The sequence below is a fragment of the Sarcophilus harrisii genome, chromosome 2 (assembly GCF_902635505.1).
Source record: "Sarcophilus harrisii chromosome 2, mSarHar1.11, whole genome shotgun sequence".
NCBI classification, from domain to species: domain Eukaryota; kingdom Metazoa; phylum Chordata; class Mammalia; order Dasyuromorphia; family Dasyuridae; genus Sarcophilus; species Sarcophilus harrisii.
The window spans coordinates 499,637,376-499,663,088 of NC_045427.1; the positions used below are offsets into that span (position 1 = coordinate 499,637,376).

General features: G+C 34.3%; 1 protein-coding gene across 2 annotated transcripts in view; it reads left to right on the plus strand.

Annotated features, from left to right (window-relative positions):
- The first annotated feature begins 664 nt into the window (after positions 1 to 664).
- The window catches only part of SLC12A1 (solute carrier family 12 member 1), a 131,604-nt gene continuing 106,555 nt past the window's right edge, over positions 665 to 25,713 (plus strand). The window contains exons 1-5 of one of the 2 annotated variants that reach the window (XM_031955149.1): positions 665 to 768; positions 1,998 to 2,592; positions 17,173 to 17,307; positions 17,471 to 17,546; positions 21,773 to 21,868. In XM_031955149.1, the coding sequence (XP_031811009.1) occupies positions 2,173 to 2,592; positions 17,173 to 17,307; positions 17,471 to 17,546; positions 21,773 to 21,868 (727 nt within the window). In that variant the 5' untranslated portion in view covers positions 665 to 768; positions 1,998 to 2,172. Of the gene's footprint in view, positions 769 to 1,997; positions 2,593 to 17,172; positions 17,308 to 17,470; positions 17,547 to 21,772; positions 21,869 to 22,384; positions 22,481 to 25,713 lie in introns of both variants that reach the window. The other variant, XM_031955148.1, reaches the window with a different exon arrangement.

Below are 25,713 nucleotides of genomic sequence, written 5' to 3' on the forward strand. Positions count from 1 at the left end.
AAGTATCTTGAAAAAGCCTTAATCAGCTGGTATGGGGGAAGGCTTCTCTCTGACAGAATAGGATGCATTAGTTTTGGTGACACAAATTTGACAAAATGTTTTGTGGAATGAAGCAATTTGGTTTTTTAGATTCACCACTGGGAAATTTGTCCTGTTGTATTCTTGCTTGAGAAATGCTTTGCCCTTGGGCAGACATGTCCCTTATAAACTCAGCTTCCATACCCTATCTGCCCACTTCACATGCAGAGAAGAGCCAACAGCCACTGTGAGCCAAAGAAAAATACTTGAAAACATGATTAGTTACAAAGTATAGACATCATCTCTGGAAGCCTATATTTTAGAGTGCATGCTTAAAAAAGGGAGGTCACTATGTAATCACTCATCTGAAATAAGCTCACTCGGGGAAAAAGAGAGAACACCATTCATCTATCTCCAAACAACTGAAGCGTCCCTGTTGTTCTGTTGGGGTGTTGTGGTTACACAACCCACTTCCTGTTATGAATTAAAGGCATTTTCATTTACTTCCTTTCAGTAGGAATTAATGATTTACTACTAGTCACTGGTTGACAGTATTTAAGACCTTTTGGAGCTAATGAGTGGGAGGGGCTGATAATCTTATTCTCAGCCAATCCCTACATGGTCCTCCCTGAAAAGTAAGATTCTAAACAATAAAAAGCTGTCTAGGATAACGCGTGAAAGCAAAGTGTTCTTCCATACCCCAGGGATGTGGAGGCAGTTTACTCTTCCCTTAAAGACTGGTCTTCTGTGGTAAGTTTATTTCTCTCTTACACAGTCCTATACACTTATGAATTAGCATTAGATCATTGTGTTGGACTTATTCAACTAAGACTGGGAAGGAAATTCAAAAGCTACCTACCCAGAGAGCTTCTAAAGGTGGGCAACTGCTTTGTAAACCTTAAACACTAGATATGCTTGCTTTTACATATTAATTCCTCTGGGAATGAATTACTTGAGAGTCAAAGTTGATATTTTAAAATAAATATCCATAGGAAAAAATTGATTTTTATCAGTTTAAAAATAATGATCTCATCTTTGCAGAAGTTTCTTTGAAAACCAAAATGCAGGCTATTAAAAAATAACATTGTTCTGAAAAAAGAATCTAATGAGATGTTGTTCTCATTCTTTGGAACTATGAAAATATGTACTTTCATCTCCAAGTCAAATCTCTGCCTTATAATGAAGATTGATAATATTCCATTAAAACAATCTGTAGGGTATGGTTATTCTACATAGATATAACATAACCATTTTATTAATTTATGGTTATTTATTTCCTCCCTAAACACCCATATCTTTAATAAAGACTCCACACAGCATTTGCAAAATAAACAAACATTTCAAGTTTGGTACAAGATCTAGGGATCTGCAAAAAACTCATGACATACTGAGAATGTTTTAATTTATATCTTTAAAGAATTTTTAAAAGCTTAATCAATTGCTAATTGAAGGCATTACCAAAATATAACTGGAACGATTTTAATTACTTGGAAATATCCATTTTTAATTATAATCGTCTAAGAAGACAAATCTTTAAGAAGATTTTGATTTTAATATTCTCATTTTCTGGTGTCATTTTTCTTCCAACTGTACTTTTAGAATAATTATTTTTGAAGTATCATTGATTTATTATTATCAAAGTTTTTTTAAAGTACTGTAATGAACTATTAATATATCCAGCTATTTGAGTTAAATGTTTTCTGGCCTCAACCTAATGCTCCCAGCACAAGTCAAACATCTAATGACTCCAGTGGAAATTCTGTCTGCCAAAGCAAGTCTCCAGTTGTTTATTATGTGATTTAATTACCCAGGTGATTAGATTCCATAGAAAGGCAGATTTGAATAAAGAGAATGAATTTTAAATCCTGAATCCTAGGGTTCCTGGGATATTGTGCTTAGAAAGAAAACTAAATTAACTTGGTTAACCCCTATTCATTTCTGAAACTTGAAACAAACCTATTTTATGTTTTTGGTTATAGACCTGAGAAGAAAGACTTTCTGAAGGCTGTTAGAAGAGAATACTTTTAGGAACTAGGCTTCTTCTAGACTGAAAGCCAAGCGTTACCTCATTAGTTTTTTTTATTTTGAGAACGTAAAGGAACAGATTTTTTGACAACCATAAAAGGGACAGCTTAGAAAAATCCAATTCAGAAGATGTCAATGAACAACTCTTCCAATGTATTCCTGGATGCGACTCCCAGTCATCCAAATCGTTTTCAAGTTAATGTAATTAATGAAAGCCATGAAAGCAGCACAGCTGCTGATGGCAATCATGACCCTCCACATTATGAAGAAACATCCTTTGTTGATGAAGCCCAGAAGAGATTGAGGATCAGCTTTAGGCTTGGGAATCAGGAGTTATATGACAATTTTCACCAAAATGGAGAAACTGATAAAACAGATGCGGGTTTTCATGCCTACGATTCTCATACCAACACATATTACCTACAAACCTTTGGCCACAACACCATGGATGCAGTTCCCAAGATTGATTACTACCGTAACACTGGCAGCATCAGTGGTGCCAAAATGAACAGACCCAGCTTATATGACATACACGAACAACTTGCCAAGGTAAGTTTCAGGAAAGGTATAAACATCCCCTGTCTCTCTTCCATATCCTTAAAATTGTATTTGCTCCAGTTTCTAGAGTGTCTGAATGACCTGGCTTTGAATTTTACTTCTGAGGCTTACTATCAATTTGCAGAATTCTAGTTTTTAAAATTAAGTGGTTAGACCAGCTAATCTATGATTCTTTCCAACTCAAAAACTTAATCTACCATTCTGTGATGCTTATGAAAATGTCTAGGTAAAATGTCCTCTCTGTAGCCTGATTTGAAAGATAATGAGTACATGCTACAGAAAAACTCCAAACTAGAGAATTCATTCATTTGCATTTATAATATCATAGACCATTGGTGCTTGAAGGTATTTTGCAAATCAGCTAGGTCAAACCCATTATTTTATGGATAAGAAAACAAGAGGCATTAGTAAGTTTAAGTGACTTGTCCAAGGTCATCAAGATAATTAATGGCAAGTCAAGGTCTAGAACCAAATTTTTTTCATTCTCAAGTCTTTTTTTTTTTTCTTTACCCAAAGTATAATGAAAGAGAACTTTAAAAACCAGAAAGGGCTTCAAAGGTCATTTAATCCAATCTCCTCATTTCATAGATAAGAAAATGTACTCAGATGATGAAATACCATGTCCAAAGTCATATTGCTAAGACTATGGACTTAAAGCTTGAAGGGATCTTGGAGACCAACCTTTCTTTTACAGAGATGGTCCATCCAAGTAAGGATCACATGATAAATATCAAAGGCAAGCTTCCTGACTTCAAGGCCATTGCTCTATCAGCAGGAATTAACACCCAAATCTCTTGAATTCAGATCCAGAGATCTTTATTGATTATTTTTTTCCTAAGATGCCTTATCTTGTTAACAACTACAGTAGATTCAATTTCCATTTTTCCCTGATTCATGAATTAATCAGATGAGTAATCAGAACAAGACAACAGCACCTTTGTTTCAGGGTAACCAGATTCGGAGGGGGCTTATGTAGTTTTTTAGACATTTAGAAACAAATGAGCTTAACCACCTAAGATTTTTTCTTTTCCTTGTCATCAGATGAGATTCTACCAGCCCTTGTCCTGGTCTATAGTCCTGGGATTTCTGTTAACCCCTAAAATACGTGTCTTAGAGTTTCTTCATCCTTGGCATCCAACTTAACGTTTATATGAAGGTACATTTTTTAACATGTGTCTGAGTGTGTCACTTCCCCCAGGTACAAAAATTTCTAGCATATGGCTATAGTGTTAACCCGTGAGCAAATTAACTTTTTCTTTCTCTCCATTTCTCTTTCTGTCTGTCTCTCTCTCCCTACACACACACACACACACACACACACACACACACACCCCCAAATGCTGTGAAACATTTTTCATGTTGTTATATAGTTTTATATACATGAATACATATATGTGGTTTTGTGTGTTTTACTATGTTTGTTGTAACAAGTAGTGTTCTCCTTAAGGATTTAATCCAAATAAATACTTTGGCTAGATTTAAGGAGAAAGGGGAGATTAGACATTTTATTGTTTTTCTCTTTAAAATACTGCTTGAGTTTTCTGAATGCATATAAAGACTTAAATGTAGTCCAATGAAGTTTCAACATAGAAGCAGAAGATATGGCTTGACGTTGTTATTTTTCCAATATAACTAATAATTTAAATGTATTAGAATTGAATGATAGAATTTTTCTAATCCAGGGATAAATTATCTACAGGTCAAACAAATTTCTTCCTTTATATCTTGTACTCAAATATTCTGGTGAACTTTTAAACTTCCTGCAGTTCTGGAATTTTATCTAGATTTGAATGAATAGCATTATTTATTGAAATATTCATTTGATAAAGTACTATTTCAGCATGTCTTCCTCCATTTAGATACTTCACTCCCTGGCTAGTGCCCAGCCTTCATGCTACTCTGATTCTCCTAATTTCAGTTTTTACTAGGAATTAATTTCCTGAATAAACTCATTTTGATCCAGATCTTTCTTAATCAGAACCCACCAATTCTAACCAACCCTTAGGTACCTGATGGGTGACTGACAGGCTTATTTTTTTTTAAATTAACTATGAGTTAATGCATTATCTCTTAAATAATAATTAGATTTTAACCAATTTCCTAACCCAAAGAAATAAGAGAAATTAAGGCACAAAGCAATAGGGAAGAGATTTTTGAAAAGGAATGCTTTAGAGAGCATTTCAACTCTATCATAGAGGTAGCTGTTACCTGCACTGGTGGTAGCCCTTATTTCCAGGAAGACAAAGAGTCAAAATAGGAAGGAATACAGAAAGAGCTGTGAAAGGCATTGTAGAGAAATTTGCAGCCCCTCAAAAGTAGACTCTTTTTAAATGAAGCTGGAACTAAATTCCACTTTATTCCATCCCACCTCAAGGCCTGCTTTTTTTCCCCTAGCCTTTTATATCCTCCTCTGTCACTGAAATTGTCATCAAAATGTCCCATTCATTTTGACCAAAAAAGAAAATCAATAAAGTTGCAATGCTTTAAAAATGAAAATGACCAGGAAAAAAAAAAAAAAAAACTCACCTTGTTGATCATTGTGCTGTCCTAGAGGTTGCATGTGGTAGTGGCAAGTCTTACCTATTGTTAAATAAATCCTCCCCTCCTCCCCACTGAAGGAACCATAGTTTAGATTTCCATGTGAATGACAGGAGAAGAGGGATGCATCTGTGTCTGACAGATCTAAGACCCACATTGTTTTTTCTTTTTAATACATTTTTGAAAAAATTGAGTGGCACTAAGTATTTAGCTTTGACTTTTAGTAAAGACTGAATTTTCCTCCTATATAAAGGAATAGCAAATGTAAGTGATTGGAAACTGTACTGGAGCCCAGTGTTCTGAATGTTAATGCTATGTTTTGTAAGATTCTCCAGGTAAGTAGCTGTTGATAGAAGATTAGTTCTCAGTCAGATGGCTCACCATGATTAGAACTACATCTCTCTATTTACATATCCACATTGGAAGCAGAAAGGTATGGAATCCAAATGAAGTACTATATTTAAAATGGCCACAGTTATGGACAAACCCATTTTAGGTATTGCTGGGAATCATCTCAGTTTTTCATTTCATTTGGCTTGTGAATCATTACATTCCAACAAAACTTGAGTCTTTTTTCTATTTAGATTTGATGGAAGAATTTAATTCCCCCCCCTTTTTTTTTGTCAAATAAAGAGAGATGATATCTAATATCAGCAGTTTTTGTCCTACAAGAGTATTTGGAGGCTTTCTAGCTCAATTCCTTTGTTTTACAGATGGAGAAACAGAGGCCCCAAGAGATTGTATTTTTTCTTCTTCTTAGGGAAAAGAAACAGTTTTTCTTGTATCACTATTATTTCCTACTGACTTACCTTCTTCCTATAGAAACAAAATAAAATTAACATTGGTCATGTGTGAAAGCATATGCCTCATTTTGGATTTCCAGTTCACCCTGTTTCTATCAAGAGATGGAGGGCAAAGGCAAGTGATTTTTCCAAGGTTGCATGAGGAATAAGTAGCAGAATTTGAACCACTGACCTTGGTATTTAAATCTTTAGATGATCTCAGTAAAATAAGTGTAATAAATTTATCAAAATTACAAAAAGCTTTATATATAAATGCTAAATTCACGGTCAAAGGTTTTGAAAGTTAAAAGTCATAGGAATTACAGGATCTAAATAATACTCAGTTGTGCTTATTATCATTAGCATACAGGTAGGGTTTTGATTTCATTTATATAGAGAGCTCCCAGATAAGAAAATTCACTTTACTAATGAAGTTTGGCATCATTTCATTATTTATTGCTTGGAGCTATTGTTGTTCAATCATTTTTCAGTTGCATCTGACATTTTGTGACCCCATTTGGGATTTTCTTGGCAAAGATACTGGAATGGTTTGTCATTTTCTTCTCCACCTCATTTTACAGATGAGGAAACTGAGGCAAACAGGGTTAAATGACTTGCCTAAGATCACACAGCTATTTGAGGCCCTATTTGAACTCAGGAAGATGAGTCTTCCCAACTCCAGCCCAGCTCTCTATCTGTACCACTTAGATATCCATTGCCTAGATCACTGACAAATGATTATTGTTACTGCTGTATCTGAAATTTTGACAAGATTAAGACATAAATGAGATTATTCTAAGTGCCTAAAATCCTACTTAAAAACCACCAAGTAGTACAGGAGTGACCTTGGGTTCTTGAAGGCTAGGCCAGCAGTTAGCTAATGGAAAGGTTCTTGTTAGGTATCTGGTGTTTCCCCTAACAGTTTAGAAGATGCTGATCACCAGATTGTCTCCGGGAGATTGATTTGATTTTCCTTTTATGCAGTAACTCTTAAAGACTACATGATAGAGAAGTTAGCCCTTCACTACCAGAGGAGTCCATATACTGACAAAAATCACAAATCCTTAAATTATGGATGAAATTTTAAGTCTCTGGCTTCAGTGATCTCCTGTGGCTAAGAAAAACAGCCAATTTGTGGCCCTAGGATTTTAATTTCATTAAAATTTTTCTCTCTTTTGAAGTAGTGATGCATCAAAGGCCCATGCATATGTGGAAATGGGGGTTCTGAAACCTCTGATGGTTAAAAAGCAAAAATCAAGCAATTCAGAGCCTAACTGTCCATTTAGGGGTTTAAACTGGAGAGACTGTCTTCAGTGAGCCTTTTCTCCACCTACTTTTTGGATTTCTAATGAAAATGGAACTTTTAATATCTGTCTGCTAAATTTTCTTCTTATTGTTCATTCATTCATTCCTTCATTCAGCAAATATTCTCTGGGTTACTATTCCATGCAAGGCACTAAGTCATGCTACCAGTGACAATAGTTTTATTGGTTTTTTTTTTTTTTTAATGGTTTATATAGTCACTCTTAGTAGCATCTGACTCTTTATGACCCCATTTGAGGCTTTCTTAATAGCTCATTTCATAGATGAGGAAACTGAGGCAAACAGGGTTAAGTGGCAAACAGGGTTAAGTGACTTGTCTTAATGTCACAGTTAGTAAATATCTGAGGCTGGATTTGAACTCGGGAAGAGAAGCCCACCTAACTCCAGGCCTGGCCCTTAAACCACTGTCTCACCTCACTGCTCTGAGACATCTATTAAAACACAAAACCCTACTGCTAGGGCACATTATGAAACATTAGCCATAAAATGATCCCTATTTCACTTACTCTTTCAAAGGAAAATTATAATAAAACAAAGGATATGTTATAGTAATTTCTTGACTATAGCTTATTTTGTTTATATTATAGGACTTTAGCAGGAGGTAACAAGGCATAGTATCAATAATAGACAACTGGGGCCTGAACGGGATTCAAATGAAATTGGAAATATTTGACAAAATAAAATTATAATAAAAACACAATAAAATAATACAATAAATAAAATACAATGGAATATAGATGATGTTTATTTGTGGTTTTCTAAGTCAATATGCTGCCATAGGCATCATTGTATAATATTTAATGGCCTAGTTTCTCTCTGAGTTGAACACCATTGGCTGAAGCCAAAAAGACCTGGGTCAGAATTCTGCCTCAGATTCACTTTAGATATATGTACCAATGAACAGGTTGCTTAATTGTTCTCAGCTTCAGTTTTCTCTCATCTATAAAATGAGGATGATGATAATAGCATCTACTTCATAAAGTAGTTGTGAGGATCAAATAAAATAGTATATGTGAAGTACACTAAAGTGATATATAAATATTAGCTATTAATATTTTCATCTTGATCCCATCAATATAGGGAGCTACCCCTGAGGATATTTTCTTTTTGCAGATTGACAACTATTCTGTAATAAATGTTTTTTGGGGAGGGGTTGGTCCTTGAGGCCACTTAGGCATTAAATGACTTGTTCTGAATCATACAGCCCATATGAATCAGATATGGGACTTGAACACAGGTCTTCTTGAGTCTAAAGATAGGTTTTCCCTACAACATGCTGTCTTAACCTAAAGCAATGTATTTTAATTATTATTTAATATTATTAGAAAATAAAATATATAAATTATAAATATATAAGTATATATATTGAATGTATTTAATGCTTTTATTTCTAATATTTTAATTTTATATGATAACTATATTTGTATAAATTGGTATACGGTGTGAAAATAAATTATAAAATATATCATAATCAGAAAAATAAAATGTCATTCCCGTGAAGATTTTGAAAAAATGAATGTGAATACTTCAAAAGTCATGATTGATACAAATTAAAGCATTAATATTAATAAGATAATCAACAGGACACAGAACTACACAAAAGGGACTACTCTAGGTTTCATGGATTGGCTTCATTTTCAGGCTCCTAGTTGTTAACAGAAAGAAAGTCATTTGCCACTAACAGCTTTAAGAGTGAATTTCAATAGGGAGTCCAGATAATCAGGTTAGAGGATTAAGTCATAGATGACTAAAGTGGGGAAGACCCTACTTCCTTTTTCATCCTTTAATCTACACAATATTATCATCTCTGTTGTTAAATTAATTTTTTTGGTCTCAAATATCTCAAATATTGCTATCAATCAGCATTTATTAAGCACTTACTGGCATATGGTATAAAGTCAGTTGAGTTCATGTAATCCATTCCATAATAAATCTAAGGTAAATTAGATTGATCTGTATGGACAAAATATATATAGCCAAGCTGACAAGCACTGAACACATAACTTGGGCCGTTAAACATTTAAATTCTGTAGGAGCAAAGGGGTAAGAACTTATGCTTCCACTTTGGAAAATACTTTCTTCAAGTGCCTTAGAGTTCAAATCTAGAATGTTACTTTGGAAAAAAGGCAAATTATGGAATCCAAAAAAATATGAATTTATATCAATATTATAGATACCCCTAAAAGACGGGAAGTTTAGCACAACTAAAGTATATGATGTAGCCAAAATCGGAATTTAAGTGAACTACACTTATAAAAAGCTGCACTAGTGCCAGCTAGAGATTCCAAGTAATTTTCCAAGAGAGTCCCTTACAGAACTCATTGTAGTTATAGAGCCTTTGGAAAGAGGAATGTAATATGGATCTCCTATTAGTAATCATTCAGTACATAGCAAAGTGGAAAGAGCAGGGAATTTCCACAAAGATACATTAGAGCATCATCAAATGTTAGACTTGGAAGAGACCTTAGAACTTGTTAAGTTTAAATTTACTCGTTTTACAAATGAGGACTCTAAGGCTTAGCCGAATTAAGCTCCCAAGGTCACATTGGTAATTAGTGGAAGAGCTAGTTGTAGAAACCAAGTCTTTAGTCCAAAGTACTTTATCAATTCTTATCAGTCTGAACAACACAATATTAACTTCAAATGCAGAGGGCTGAAAATGAAGTATGCTGCCTCCCTTCTGCTGGAGAAGTGATAGTTTAAAATACAGAACGAGACATAGATTTTTAAACATAGTTAATGTGGAAATTTGCATATTTTTTCAAGAGTTTTTCTTAGCTTTTTCATCATTCAATATAAATAAAAATTCAAAAAAAAAAAAAAGAAAAAACCTAGTAGACCCTGATAAAAAAAAATAAATTCTTATCAATTTAATTCCACACACATTCACTACATGTCTGTTGAGCTCAAGGCACTTAAGAGGCCTTTCTTACTTTAAGAGAGTGAAACTCATCTTCCTCAATCCTTTTTATTCTCTCCTATTGAACTTTACGAATGTATTAATTATTGCAAATGTAAAAATTGAACATAAAATTTGGTAGTTAAACTGTTTAGTGACAGAAATTAATATCAATAAATAAAACAATTTCCTTAACAATAGGTCAACAAGAATTTATTAATTATTTATTATATGTTAAACATTGTGTCAGGGTCTGGAGACACCAATACAAATAATGAAACAAGATTTATTCTGAGTTTATATTCAAATAATGGAGACAAGTGCTTATAAATGCATGCATATATATACATATGTATAAATGCATACATAATACATATACATATATACACACACACATACACAAGGTAATTAAATATAAAGTAGCATGGAAGGGAGGACACAAGCGGTGGGAGACTCAGAAAATGTTCTATGCAGAAGATGGTGCTAAAGCTGCATCTTAAAGGAAGAGAGAGACTTTTCAAGTCAAAATGTAAAAAGGGAATGCATTCTAGGAAAGCAGAAAGGCCAGAACAAAGGCCCCCAAACTGATGGAGTGTCATTTGTAAGTGACAGAGAAAAAACCATTTAGCTGTATCATAGAATGCTAGAAGGAGAATGATCTCCAGTGATGCTAGAAAGATAGGTCTGGACCAAGACTTTAAGGACTTAAAAAGCTTAACAGAGGAGTTTACATTTTATCTAAAGGCAAAAGGAAGCTATTGGAATTGATTGAATAGGGTAGTCACATGGTCACATCTCCCCTTAAGGAAAATTACTCTGACAGCTGTGTGTTGGACAGACTGCAGTAGTGAGAGACTCAGATTCAATCACCATCTTTTATTAGATCAGGGCAATCTGTTGGATTTTTCTGCCTCAGTATCCTCATTTCTAGGTTTTAGATCATATTAGAACTCATCTTTTCTCCCAGGGGTGTTATGAAAATTTTGCAGAAGAGATTGTCAAATCTCAAAACTATTTTTCTTTCTTTTTGAATTGCATGATATCAAGACAAAAATTATATTTGATAAATGGAAAATATCATCTTTTAGAACTTTATATTTACCCTAATGATATCTAGCAAAATGGAAGTTTATTTCCCTTGGATCTAGCAATCACAGCATTCACTAAATAAAATCAAATAATGATTTTACTTTTCTTCTTTTATTGATTCTTCATTTTGATTATCCTCTCTTGGGAAAATCATTTTGAACTGTGTGAAATACATGCTTAACTATTCAAAAAAGGAATAGAAAATCTTTTATGCCAAACAATTTGGATTTTTAGAACACATTTTATCTCCTGAATATCTTTAATACACAGGTACAACTCTTGGTAAATAAATAATAGTTCCCTAAAGCTAAACAATTTAAGATGTATTTATGGAAGGTTCCGAGCCATCATTTATGGTAATAGAGTGTGAACAAACAAATTAATTCAAAGTACTAGGAAATAACTGGTTTTAAGTGACAGTGACAAAAATTTTTTAGTTTTTGCCTTTGAGATTTAATCATCTGAACCTACACAGGCTTTGAATATTTAGGCCTACTGAGCATCTTCCTAGTTTTGGCTCCCTTATCCTATTTTAAGAGAAAATGGTCACAGTTTCTCTTTTGATTCTCAGAGGATTTGAGAGAAACTTGGTGTTGTTTTGCTCTCTGAGAAATACGGATAGAGAATGACAAAAATTACAAAAGAACAAACCTCTATTTTTTGTCACTGATACAGAACCAGTGCAGCCAGGTGATACAAACCAATTCCATAGCCAGCCCTCTCTCCATTAAAATAATGATAAACCTTTTGTTACTTCACTGCTCTAGGCTTTTCAAAATTATTGTTGTTGTTTTTAATATATAGGATTTCATTCAGTTGGCTCAATAGCCATAGCAGGTAGGATAGTATTGTTTTCTTATTTGACAGATGAGAAAATTAAAGCCAGAATGGTTAAGTATCTTGAGAAAGATCTTCATTGAGTTAATAGCAAAGTCAAAACTATAATGCAAGGCTCCTAACTCCTAGTCCAGTGATCTTTTCACTGAATCAAAAGAATAAGAAAAATAGTTACTTATTTCATTTTGTAAATGAAACTGTTGTAAAGTTTGCTGATAGATTGGTGTATTAAGTAAAATATATGTATTAAAGAAATTAGTTTAGTTTAGTTTTTTTACTCTAAGGAATTAGTGAGGAGTTGAGTGTACTTATTCAGTAGAAAAATGACCCAATGTTTATTTGAACTGAGAAAGCTGATTGTTTTATTAAGCTTTTTTTGTCCATGTTCATAATATGCCATTAGTATAATGTTCTAATAATAAAATAAAGAATTTGTTAACTGACTGGGAAGAACATTCACAAGGACAAAATGCTCATTTGTAAGGAAATTTTATACATTCCTTTAACTTACTTGAATTTACTATGGAGGGGGAAAATAATTCACAATTGTGGAGATTCTTATCAATCAATATCTTATATTGATATTATATTAATCAATATCACCGGCTGAGTTCATTTCAGGGCAGATCACTTTCCTAGATTGAATCTCCAAGTATAGATTTTCAATTCTGAAAACCTGGATTCTGTTCATAATTCTACTATAAATAGATAAGTAACTTAAGCTCTGAGACACCATATCCATCCAGGGACAGGAAATGTCCTCTGCCTTAATGAACACAGTTAGTGAACACTTGTTAGGATCTTGATCAATGGAAGCATGAAAAACATAACACTTTTCCTTCTCCAAATAAATTAAAAGAATGATAATGTAAATTAAATGTTCTTACAATTCAATTCTCAACATGGTTGGGATAGTTCACAGTTATTGTTTACCAATTACTCAATTTTTTTCATTTGTGGAACTCAAAGTTAAATATGGAACCTCAAAGCTTCCATTATAGGATCATAGATTTAGAGCATTTTACAGGTCAGGAAATATCCCCCAATTGGGATATTTGTCCTTAGTGAAGTGAATTTGTCCCCCCAAAGGATCTAATCCCTGGAATCTGCTAAGATCCCTTTAAAAGAAAATCAGAACTTTCAATAGCTCCTAAATTATATCAAACAGTATTTATGCTTAACTACAAATTAAAAATTACATGGCCAAGCAGCCCATATCTGGGTTCAAATACAGTCCCAAATACTTATTAGCTGTGCCATACTGGTCAAGTCATTTAAGTTCTGCTTGCCTCAGTTTCCTCAACTATAAAAGGCAGATAATAATAACACCTTTCTCTCGGGGTAATTTTGAAGATTAAATGAAATAAATTTATAAACACACATACACATACATACATGTACATCCCTTAGCACAATACTTAGCACATATGAGGCACTATATAAATACCAAATTATGACCATATGAAGCCAGAAGGGCAATGTGGCAAAACAGATACAGGGATGGGCTTAAATTCAGGAAGACCTGATTTCAAATTCTGTCTTTAACATACTGGCTATGTTATCTTCAAGTCCTCAGAAGCTCTCTGAGAAACAAAGATGGTCTAAATGGAAGAGGGAATTTCCACAGATCTGAACTATATTCCTTCCCAAAATTGCTAGTAGGGAAAAGAAAGAGTATGCACAAGGGAGATCCCCAGGTAATCAATAAACTTAATTTTATTTTTATTTTTTTGATAGGGAGAGGAGAGAAAGGCAAGTCTTTTTTTTTTAATGTAGGCAACTCTTTTTATCAGAGCAGCTCCAAATACTATTTGTTCGAGCATTCCTCCCACCCAACCAAATCTTTTTACTAGTGTTGCCAAATTACAAAATGAATTTTTAAAAAAATTTCACTTTCTTTCCCCTTCTACCTGCCTTTTAACAGAGGGGCCTAGGAGTAGAGTGATAAAGAAAAACAGTAAAAGAAATAAGCCAGGATGAAGACTAGTTCGGCCCCTAAATACTAAACAGTCATGTAGACTTCAAGTCCTTTAAATAATCATCTAGATATTAAAATACCAAACATTTACAATAATGCAAAGAGGGTGAAAGGAATAAAATAATAGAAATTCAGAGGAAAAAGGAAAGAAAACTTAGGAAAAGCACTGGACTAAGAAGCAGGAAACTTGGTTTCAAGTATCAATTGTATCACTAATTCATCAATCACTTAACCTCTGTTGATCAGTGGTATAAAATTCACATAGAAATAAGGTCATTATATCGTATATATGGATCCCTGCAGACTGCATATTCACTTAGAAAACATTATCTGTATTTTATTGCATTTTAATTTATTTTGTTGAATATTTTCCAATACATTTTGATTTGATTCATACTGCAATAGGAGTACTGTAGATCATGTTTTTGACACCTCTACTCTTAAACTACAGAGTAGAGACTATTCATCTGCAAAATGAAAAAATTGAATTAGATGGTCTCTACAAAATCAAATCTGTATTACTTGGATCCACCTTTAAATTTGTCCAGGAATAAATATGGTACTGGCTGTTTATTCCACACCAATAGGTCCAATATAGAATGTTACAATGGATATGATGGTAACAGTGGTAGAATACCTAGGCTTCTCAGAATAAAGATTCATTAGAAATATTAACCTGCTATTTTGTATCATTGTTCAGTGTAAATTGGGACAAATTATAAAACATCAAGAATATAAAAAGAGGAGACTAAACGGAAAATATTGAGGATGGCGAATTGTTTGATCTTAGGACCAAAGATTGTTCCACACAAAGCAAATATGTTATTTGTCCATACAGCTTTCCCTGGCTTCTGGAAAAACAGTTATCACTTTTAGGTAGCTGGTCCACTCTGTAGGGTTTATTCAACCGGTTGAAGTGCCATTCTTCAGGTGCCACTTAGGTCCAATTCAAAGGCATTAAGAATCACAAAATGTTGGACCTAAAAGAGACCCAAAAGAATACTTTTCAATATGATGATAATTGGGATATTTGTCCGTAGTGAATAAAGAATGCAGGTATTCACTATATAGGTGACTAACTTCTTATTTTCTGCTACTTGGACAAATAAGAGCCCTAAACTATGAGACAATCCCCTCCCTGCTCAGCTAGTTTGCCCAAGAATCATGAGACTAAACAAGCTTGTGAAGTATTATTGGTATGTCCAGCAACTCTCAGGCAAAAGTCTCAAGGTCAGATCTGAGAGGTGTTTCCCATGAAATAGTATATAATCTTTCATTTGTATGATTTTTCAGGACACTTTTACATATGTTATTTCATTTTAGCCTCAGAGACCCCATGAATTAAGTAGGGCAGGTGTTATCCTCATTTTATATCTGAACAAAGCAAACCCTAGAGAGGTTAAATAAATTGCCGAAGGCAAGGAGACCAGGTGTCCTACATTTGCCTGCACACTTCTGGATTTCAAATTCCTGTCACTCCTGATGTGCCCCCAAAATGTCCCTTAATGACCCTTCCTTGGTTATATCCTTCCTTCTATTTTTATCCTTTTGTCTCTTTTCTTTTTCTTTAGATCACTTTGCCCTATTCTCTTAAAAACAGAATTCATTTATTAATAAAGTTTAGCCCTATTTGTACTTTCCAGAAAATTTTTACAATAACATTTCTTAATAGACTTTTCCTATTCTGTTCTCATCCATTTTTCCTCAGCAAGTCAGGAAAGGAAGACTCTTAAAGCTATTATCCCGAGGGATAACTTCCTCCCCACTCAGTATTCAGAGATGACAGATTCATCAGGGTTAATCCCTGAGTCCTTTATTGACATATTTGAAATCATGTCACTTTAGAACACTTAATTACATTTAATAAGGAAAAACAGTGGTATAAGAGAAAGCTCACTGGATTAGCATTCAGATAATCTAGGCTCTAATAATTAATCATAATAATTATTAACATTTGCTTCACAAATACAAAATATTCTATTTGGCATTTAAAGTGCTTCACTAATTGGCCTCTACCTATCTTTCCAGTCTGATTTCTTCCCCTCCTCATGCTCTGCGATCCATTTTACAGGGACTCACAACAAGAACCTTAATTTCCTTCATTCTGTTCCTTTTTTTGGCTATTTCCAACCTTGTGATTCTCTTCCTCCTTATCTTCCATTGCAAATTATCCTGACTTCCTTAAAGATTCATATTCTAACTTCTGCATAAAGCATTTTCTCATTCTGTTCCACTTCCTATCCCCACTCCTATCCATCACTTAGTCTCATCTCTCTAAGAAGAAAAAAATTTCAGATATTCAGGCTGTTTCAAAAGTCTTAATGTAGTCTTAAACTAATGGCTTCAGTAGTTTTTAAATTTTTAAAGCATACCTTAAAATTATAGGGGACAACCTGTATAGGCAGATGACCTCCATTTATACTAAATATTTCTTGTTCCCTCTCCCATTAGAACATGAACTTTTTAAGAATGGGGACTGTGTTTTTGCCTTTCTTTTTATCCTTAAAATTTAGCATAGTGCCTGACACAGTAAATGCTTAATAAAACTGCCTGAATGACTAAGTGATATGTAGTTTTTCATTTGCTCCTCACAACTTTCTGAGGTAGCTACAATCATTTTCGTTTTAGAAATGAGGAAACAGGCTGAAAGTTATGTCCATATAGCACAGCTAATGCTAATAAGCTAATAAGTAACTCGGGCAGGATGTGAATCTGGGTCTTTCTGACTGCGCTTACTAGCTAGGTATATGATCTTGCACAAATCAGAAATTTATTTCAAATCTTGAAATAAATGAAATCAATATGAAAATCACAAAGAATTATATAAATGTTACTTATTATTATTATTATTATTATGTGGCAGAGCTGGAACTAGGGGCTAAAGTTTTGTCACGGCCAAGTCCAAGATACATCACATGGCTTTTGTTTTATTCACTGAGAAGTCTAAGATCAAGCACTTAGCTTCTGCATATAGCAGACAGTACATTATAAAAGTGGCTAGAATAAGAATTATTTTCTTTTCTCCTAAAAATAATTGTCAATTGGTATCATATGCCTTTGATCCTTTTGTATATGCAGTTGTTCCTTGACTAAACAATATATTTTTGTCATGTGTAAAAATGTAGAATGTGGCTGTGACCTCGGGCTCCACTGACAGAGTTGCTAATGGAGATGGGATGACTGGTGAGGAACAAACTGAAAACAAAGAGGAAGACCCTAATGCAGGCACTGTGAAGTTTGGATGGGTGAAAGGTGTGCTGGTGAGAAAACTCTGTGTTTTATGAAAAGTCGATGGGCTATTTTAATAAACTGAGTGTTAATATAACTTGGAAAAAACTATCCTCCCATTTTACCATAGTTACTTTGGCTCTGTCTCCCTTCAACACTTTATTGATAAGAGATCTTTGTCCCTCTAATCCACAGGTGAGATGCATGCTGAACATCTGGGGAGTGATGCTTTTCATTCGCCTCTCCTGGATTGTAGGGGAAGCTGGAATCGGTAGGCATTTTCCCCCTTGAGCAAAGTTTTCATCAGTGTCAATGATAAACCCAATTTACAACATTTTTTTTTCACATTAATGCTGAATGTAAAATGAGAATTAGGGGAAATCATTTACACCAGGAGCTCTTTTTATGTCTTTGACAATATTTTTCAGAAGAGGGAAAAGGTGAAAAATTAACCCCTGTCAAATAGGAATTTTCCAGATTGCTAACCAAGTCAGGGTACAGGTGAACATATATATTGAGAGTTTTAAACCAGAATGAATATATACATGCATATATATATGCATATACATACATACATACAGATATAATTATGGCTATTCATGTATTTATATATATATATATATATATATATGTATATATATATATATATACATATATATATATATATAAATAAAATATGTGCATTTATGGACAAATATTGCAGATCAACTAAATAATTCTCAAATAAATACCTACATGTCTTTCTCTCTTTCTATATATATATATGTAACATAGAACTATATGTATATATATATATATATATACATATAGTTCTATGTTACTTATAGTGTTTATATATTGTTCTAAGGTTTGCTAAACACTACTAAAATATTTTGATTTTCTCAACTATCCTAGGAAATAGGCATTATTCTTATCCCCACTTTACAGATGGGGAAACTGAGACATACAGAGACCAGGTGATTTGTCCAGGGTCACATGTATAGCATCTGAGGCTGGATTTGAACTAAGGTCTTCCCAACTCCAGTTCTAGCACTCTATCTACTCCACTATCCACTGGCTTTCCTTCATCATGGAAAATACATATATAACTATGAAGCAATATTTCATAAAATCAAAAAAAAATCAAAGCCTAAGATTGGAGAAAAAAAGAGGAAGTCAGTGAAAAGCTGATCTGATTTTTGTGAAAAGGTTTAAATATAGAATTTTTTAAAAGAGAAATGCAGTGTCACTACTTTCAGGTACAGACAGTAATAGTAATCAAGATTAACAAAGTTCTGTCCCATAAAAGTTCTTATTGAATAACTTTAATGATCAGATAATAAGCGTTTATAACTAGTACATTGTTTGAGTACTTCCAAAGACATCTTTAAAGGTCATGTGACTCAACACAACCCTCCCCTTTTTTTAATGGATAGCAGATAGTTAAATGTTAAACAGGTGGAAGCTGGGTGGCTTAGTGGGTACAAGGAGCTTGGAATCAGGAAGACTTGAGTTCAAAACTTGTCTCAGACACTTGCTGTATTACTCTGGTCAAATCACTTAACCCAGCTTGCCTTAATATCCTCATCTGTATAATGAATTGGAAAAGGAAATGACTAACCATTTCTGTACCCCAAATTGGGTCAAGAAGAAGAGGAACAACTGAAACAACTGAATAATAAAAATTTCAGTTCACAAATCCAGTGGAATACAAGGTTATGGTTTTGTTGCACTTATATCTCTAAAATGCAGGATGGATACACTTTGTAAGAGAAGCTAATAATTAGTGCTCCATGGTCTTCTAGGTATTTCAGCTTAAAACCTTCTCTGATCCTATACCTTCATCTAGCTACTTTATAATTCAGGATGTAGTTGGTCATTACTTATAATAACTACCATTCCTCAACATACACACGCATTCTGAAACACCCAAAGACTTACCCCAAAGAGCAAGAGGCAAGTTGTTGTCCAGAAATGGAGCCGAATCACAGTTTTCCATGTTTCATTTTTGGCAAAAGCCCAGTTCCTGACAAAGGGCTGCTTGCCGGTTTTATGATGCATATCAAATAAACGTTTACTGCCAGAGGGCCCAAGATAAGTAGATGCTGTTCCATGGAAAATCTGCATCTTAATATTGCCAAGTTTTTTGCTCTAGGGTTTCATGCGAAATTAGTTTTTTAAGGGCAGTTTAGTAACTTACTGAGATCATCAAGAAACATTACTTTGTTTGGAGGTGTGAGAGTAGCCAAGGGCAAGAGTAATTCTTTTTAATGTAACTTATTTAACATCCATATGTTTAGGTAATCATCTGAACTTTAATCAGATCTTACATTACCCTTTGCAGTCATTTCCCTTTACATGTCTAGAGTAAAACTGATTCTCTAAGAATAGTATTCATTATTTAACTGTTTATTGCACAAACTAAGTTTCGTGTTATTTTAGTATGAACTTTTTACTTAAGTAGAAAGCAGATTTTGGGAGAAGGATAAAAATTCTACTTGAATAGGTGTCCAGTGGGCTTTTCTTTAGAACAGTCTTAGCTTGGGCATAAAAAATTCTCAAAGAGGGTACTTTAGTGAGCAGTTAAAACTTATTATGGCATAAGCTACTGTGACTTTTTAGTAGTTATATCCATGAACTGAAAGTTAAATGAGTTGATTAAGTCTTCCTCTGGGTCCCATTTGTATTCTTTTTATTGAGATAGACAAAAGGAAAGACAATTATTTTGATTCAGGGTCATTCTTGGGCAGACCTAATATAATGCCCAGATACCTAGAAGGAGAAGTAGAATGAAACTAGTCAATGTTAATATTAGAAACAGCATCTCTGTGGAAAAATCACATGAAAGTAGCCAAGGGCAATTCTTTTGATTCCTAAGAAAAATGATAGAGTCTTTCAGTTAGAAATTCTGCCTATTGCTTGTCCCCTTTATTGCCTAGAGGCCTTAGCTCAGGGCATGACAGGGTAATAAACAAGTTTACCTCTGATGTGAGGCAATAACACCCTATTTTGCTTCCCCAAAAAGTCTGACAGAAGCTAGAATTGACAAAAGTAGAACAGTCAACCTCTGACTTTGAAAGTTCATCTTGCTTCTGTCTTTATACGCTTCTGAAAGGCCATGGCCAGAAATTCTGCCTCTTCTCCTTCCTTCCTATCAGTCAAATAATTTATCAACAATAAGGTCTGGCAACCCTCTCTATGTGCCTTCCCTTGATGTAGTACATTATGCTACAAGTGGGTTTGGTCTGGAAGAAGCTGGGAACCAGGTGAAGTGGCTTTGCCATTTAGCCATTCTGTTTCAGTTGAATTGATCAAAGCCCCTCTCCTCTCTGCAAAACACCCTGCCCAGGTGTCCTCTAGTAGATGGGCATTTTCATTTTTTATCACTTTTCATGCAGAAATAATTCTATTAAAAGGAAGAATTCTAAGAAAACAGGCTGGTACAGAGTATTATAATATCAACATATTCTTATAAGAAGAATTATCTGTAATATTAAAAACATTTCTTTAATTTTGTGAAAAATGGATATAGTTTTGCACATAATAGATACTTAGTAAATATTTATCACATTGAATCTGGAATTTGTATGCATTTGATATGCAAACAAATCACAATCTAGTTATAGCACACAAAATTAATCAATCCATCCCTTTCTAGTACTTTGTCAATGACAAGAATCACAGTCTCATTTTGACAAGCCAGAGTTGCTGACTTTTCACGGGCATCCTCACCTAACAGCATTGTATTTCTTGGTCCACATTCTCATCAGTAATAGGAATAGGAAACTAAAGAGAAGAAAATATTGTGAGAACATTTATTTCCCCATCCAGGTTTTTAAATTTGAGTCCTAAATTCAGTTATCCCATGAGCACTAAAGACCTGTTGAAACTTATGCAAATGATTTGTGGATTTCTTCACCATTTAACCACCTTATTTTTTCCTTTTTCAACTGAGGTCTTGGTGTGATTATCATCGGGCTAGCCGTGACAGTGACTGCTATCACTGGCTTATCTACCTCTGCAATTGCCACAAATGGATTTGTCAGAGGAGGTAATCAAAACTGTAGCATACAAGCCCACTTGCAAAATAAAGGTAACATAAGTTCAAATAGATCTCCACTGACCTTTCTGGATGTTTTCAAAGGTAATCCAAGTTGGTCATTTTTTTTCAGCCAAGATGGACCCAGAGAAAATGGAAATGACCACAACCTTCATCAGCCTCACAACCTTCTTATTCAAGTTTTTATTTAGGCGAGAAGGCCAAACATCAAGTCTGGATTTTCTTTCCCAGGACATTTGCTTTAGTCAAATTTTCTTTTCAGGGCTGTACCACGAATTGTGTTCCCTTTTAGAAACTGTCCATCAAAATGAGTGGTTTCATGTCAGTCCCATCTGTTTCTTCAGCTCATAGAGAACCCCAATACAGCCCTCGGATTCTGGTTTGGGCATGAAAGCTTAAATCAAAGGTTATAGGAATACAAGTTAAATATAACATCTTCTATCTTTCATTGCTGACAGGTCTTGGCGTCCTCATAATTCTTCTTTCCACCATGGTAACCTCTATTACTGGGTTGTCAACTTCTGCAATAGCAACTAACGGGTTTGTACGTGGAGGTAAAATCTCTAAGGTTCTAATGCCCTCAGCACTCACCGTGGGTAGGCAAAAACTTTTCTTTTACTATTTTGGGGGTATGAGAACAAGAAAGTGGCCCAATGTCCTTGAGGAGGATTTCGCCAGTCATCTGGTTGCGACAATTAGTCACAAAAGGAACCAAGAGGTAATGTGTGTAAAGATCAAGCCAATTACACTGTTGGTTTTTTAAATAAACTTTCTAATAAACTGATTTCTTCAGTGCATTTCAGGTGACGTCTTCTTGATCCTTGACATCCACGAATTAATATTTTATTTTTCAGGTTAATATGCAAGTGTCTTCTTGGAGCTCAAATCTTGAAACTCTGTTTACTTTTAAGTTTAGTGCATTTCAGGTACTACAAGGCCCCAGTGTGGTGAGAGTATTCAGCACATTTCAGGTTCTTCACACAACAGGGCACTATGGACATTTTCCTTTTTCAAGTGCTGATTAAATCAGTAAGTATTGGAGCCAAATGTCTTTTCTGGGGATTTTTCAGGTCTTGGAGTCATCATCATTGGTCTTAGTGTCGTGGTGACAACATTAACAGGTATCTCTATGTCTGCTATTTGCACAAATGGAGTAGTGAGAGGAGGTAAGCCAATTCATTTATATTATGGGATCTATATTTTGGTAATGTAAAAATATCTAAAACTGGGGGTTTTGGGGGGGGGGGGGTTTGAAACTTGAAAGTAATGTTAATATCTCTATGGCAAATTACTAACACTTTAAAACCTTAAAAATTTAAATTCTCAGTCAACTTTCTCCTCATCCAAGACTAACTATTCTCTAGAATTGGTTTCTGATTCATTTCCTGTGAATAACCAGATTGTGAAAATGGACCAAGATGGCCATTAGACCAAGATGTCTTAATAATAAAAATAACTAGCATTTATATGTATTGGATTCATTAGGCCATTCTATGGATTATCTCATGAAGTTCATTCAACAGCTGCACACAATTGGTACTGCAGGTATTATTATTACCATTTTATAGATAAGAAAGCCAAGACTGAGAGAGATAATGATTATCAAAAAGGGGAGTCAAATTCAGGTCTTCTTGACCTTGAGTTTAAAAATAGCCACAAGGTTACCTTTCATAGTCAAAAGGCCTATAATTGGGCAATGAAGAAAAGCAAGAGATCCCCCCTGAGCCTGAGACAAGCATCCATGGTTGTCTTTATTCAGCATCCTTGAGGATCTTGCCTACATTTTCTATCCTGAGAACTTTTCCCCAAATTTCTACCTATTTCCTCTAGTATTCTCCCACCACTACATGATATCAGTGGAAAAGAGGCATGGGAGACAAAGTTGATGCCAGTTATAATTACAAAGTAAGAAAAGTTAGTTAAAATGTCCTTTCATCTTCCTTCCCATGACCTTTCTCCATCCAGTGCCCTTAATCTGTCCTCTAGCTTGACTAGAGCTTGAGTCACTAATTTTTGTTTTTCCCTTCCAAGTACTTAATATAGTGCTTGGTACATAGTAGGTGTACCACCTGATTTCTCATTATGCTTACCTTTTATGCATTTGAAGCTAGGCATCATACTGCTTACAATTCTGGAATTGAAGTTAGGGGTATTTGTGTTTAAATCTGATCTCAGACTATTACAAGTTGTCTGACTCTAGGAAAGTCAATTAAAAAAACTGTACAAAAAAACCTGTCTGTCTTAGTTTCCTCATCTGAAAAAAATAGGGATAACAATAGTACCTACCTCTCCAAGTTTCTGTAAGAATAAAATGAGATAATATTTGTAAAATACTTTACAAACCTTAAAAAGCTATGTAAATTATACTTATTTTTATTGTGATTCCTCAGTGCCAAAGTGACTAAATAGCTATTTAGTTACAGCAATTAATACTAAGGTGTTAATGTGAGACAATGGTTTAATGAGTAATCCTGTAGCTTAATACTTGTCACACAGTAAGGGCTTAATAAATGCTCCTTGAGAGCACATTTACTTTTTAACTGAAACTTTTAAAACATTGATTCCTTTTGTTTTGACATCCCTTCATTTTCTACTGTATATCTCTGTCCTTCCCAATACAGAGCTATCTTATTGCTTATAACAAAAGATAATAAAGAGGAAAAAAGCATTTTAGCAAAATTAATCAGATCCAACAGATATGTAGTATTCTATGTCTATAGTCATCTGTGTCTTCAAAGAAGGCGGGGGGGGGGGGTGCATTTTTATTTCTCTTTTGAGAGCTAGTTACTCTTAATTACCTGGCATTCATTAACTTGTACTTTTGATTCCTTAACCTAAAAAAAAATTCTTCCAATAATGGAATTTCAGATCAATAAAGGAGATATTTTGAAGGAGGGGCCTTTCAAAGGTCTTTATTTAACTCATTCTGTAACCTCCCCTCTCCCATATTTAATAATTGGCATTTATATAATATTTTAAGATTTATAAAATATAAAAATCATCACATGCACATAAATATGTAAGCATATATTAACATATGGGGGCAGCTATATAGTAGAATGGTAGAAGGCTGGGTTTGAAGCCAGGAAGACTCATCTTCCTAAGTTCAAATCCAGCCTCAGACATTTACTAGCTGTGTGACTCTGGGCAAGTCATTTAACCCTGTTTCCCTTAAATTCCTCATCTATAAAATGACCTAAGAAAGGAAATGACAGACCACTCCAGTAACTCTGCCAAGAAAACCCCAAATGGGACCATGAAGAATTGAACATGACTGAAACAACTGAACAATAAAAATATGCATATAAATATATATACATATTTAATTTGATCTCCACAAAAATCCTGTGCAGAAAGTACTGTTGTTCACCCCATTTTGCAGATGAGTAAATGAAATTTATAAGAGACTTATAAGAGAGGATATAGTATGTGAAATAAAGGGATCTAGAAGACCTGGATTTAAATTCTATCTCAAATATCCTACCCTTCTGTTCTGAAGAAGTCAGTTAATCTCCCTGAACCTTAGTTTCCCCATCTGTAAAGTGAAGGGTTTGTACTAAATGATCTCTGAAGTTCCTTCCAGCTCTAGATCCCATTCTGGGGTGGATGAGCTGATTTCTTTTCCAGGATCACACAACTAGTGTCTGATGTGGAAACTGAACTCAAGTCCCCTTGTCTTCAAGTCCAACATTTGAGCCATTATTCTTTGCTGCTCTTCCAAGTGTGGTCTTTATTCTAGCTTGTAATATTCAAGCTTTTTGTTAATGGAATTTTCATTGATTGGTACTTCATGGTCACTTAATCAGCCCTTTCCTGAGCTCCTTATGTACAAAGAGGCATCATTACTGTGTGGAATTACTAGTCCTATGCCTGTAAGGACATTAATAGTCATTAATTGCTTTCTATGCCTCAGGGGGTGGCTATTAATAAAATCATAGAATCATACAATCTCAAAATTGAAAATGACCTTAGAACTCAGAGGATGTCTAATTCAACTCCCAGATGAGACATGAATCTCTTGTACAAAATCCTCAACAAGTACTCCCTTCCCCTTAAAGAGTTAACTCTTGCTTATTTACTTCCAGTAAGAGAAAACACTCTATTTCTAAGTTTCTTTACCCCTGCCTAATGCCAGCCTTTCTTACCATCCGCATTCAGACACACATATGTGTGCTAGCTAAATCCATATTTTTCTGGATTAAAGAAATTAAAGAGCAGTGTTAAATAATGACTGAGGGTACACAGCATTTTACTGGAACAATTTGCTTTATATAACAGATGTTTCTGAGATGATAAAAATTTATTGGTTAAATTGTATTTTGAAAAGCTTCTGCATGAAGAAATTCTATAGTAAATTATTTGCAAGTCAAAGAATTATTTCATTGAATGACTATGATTT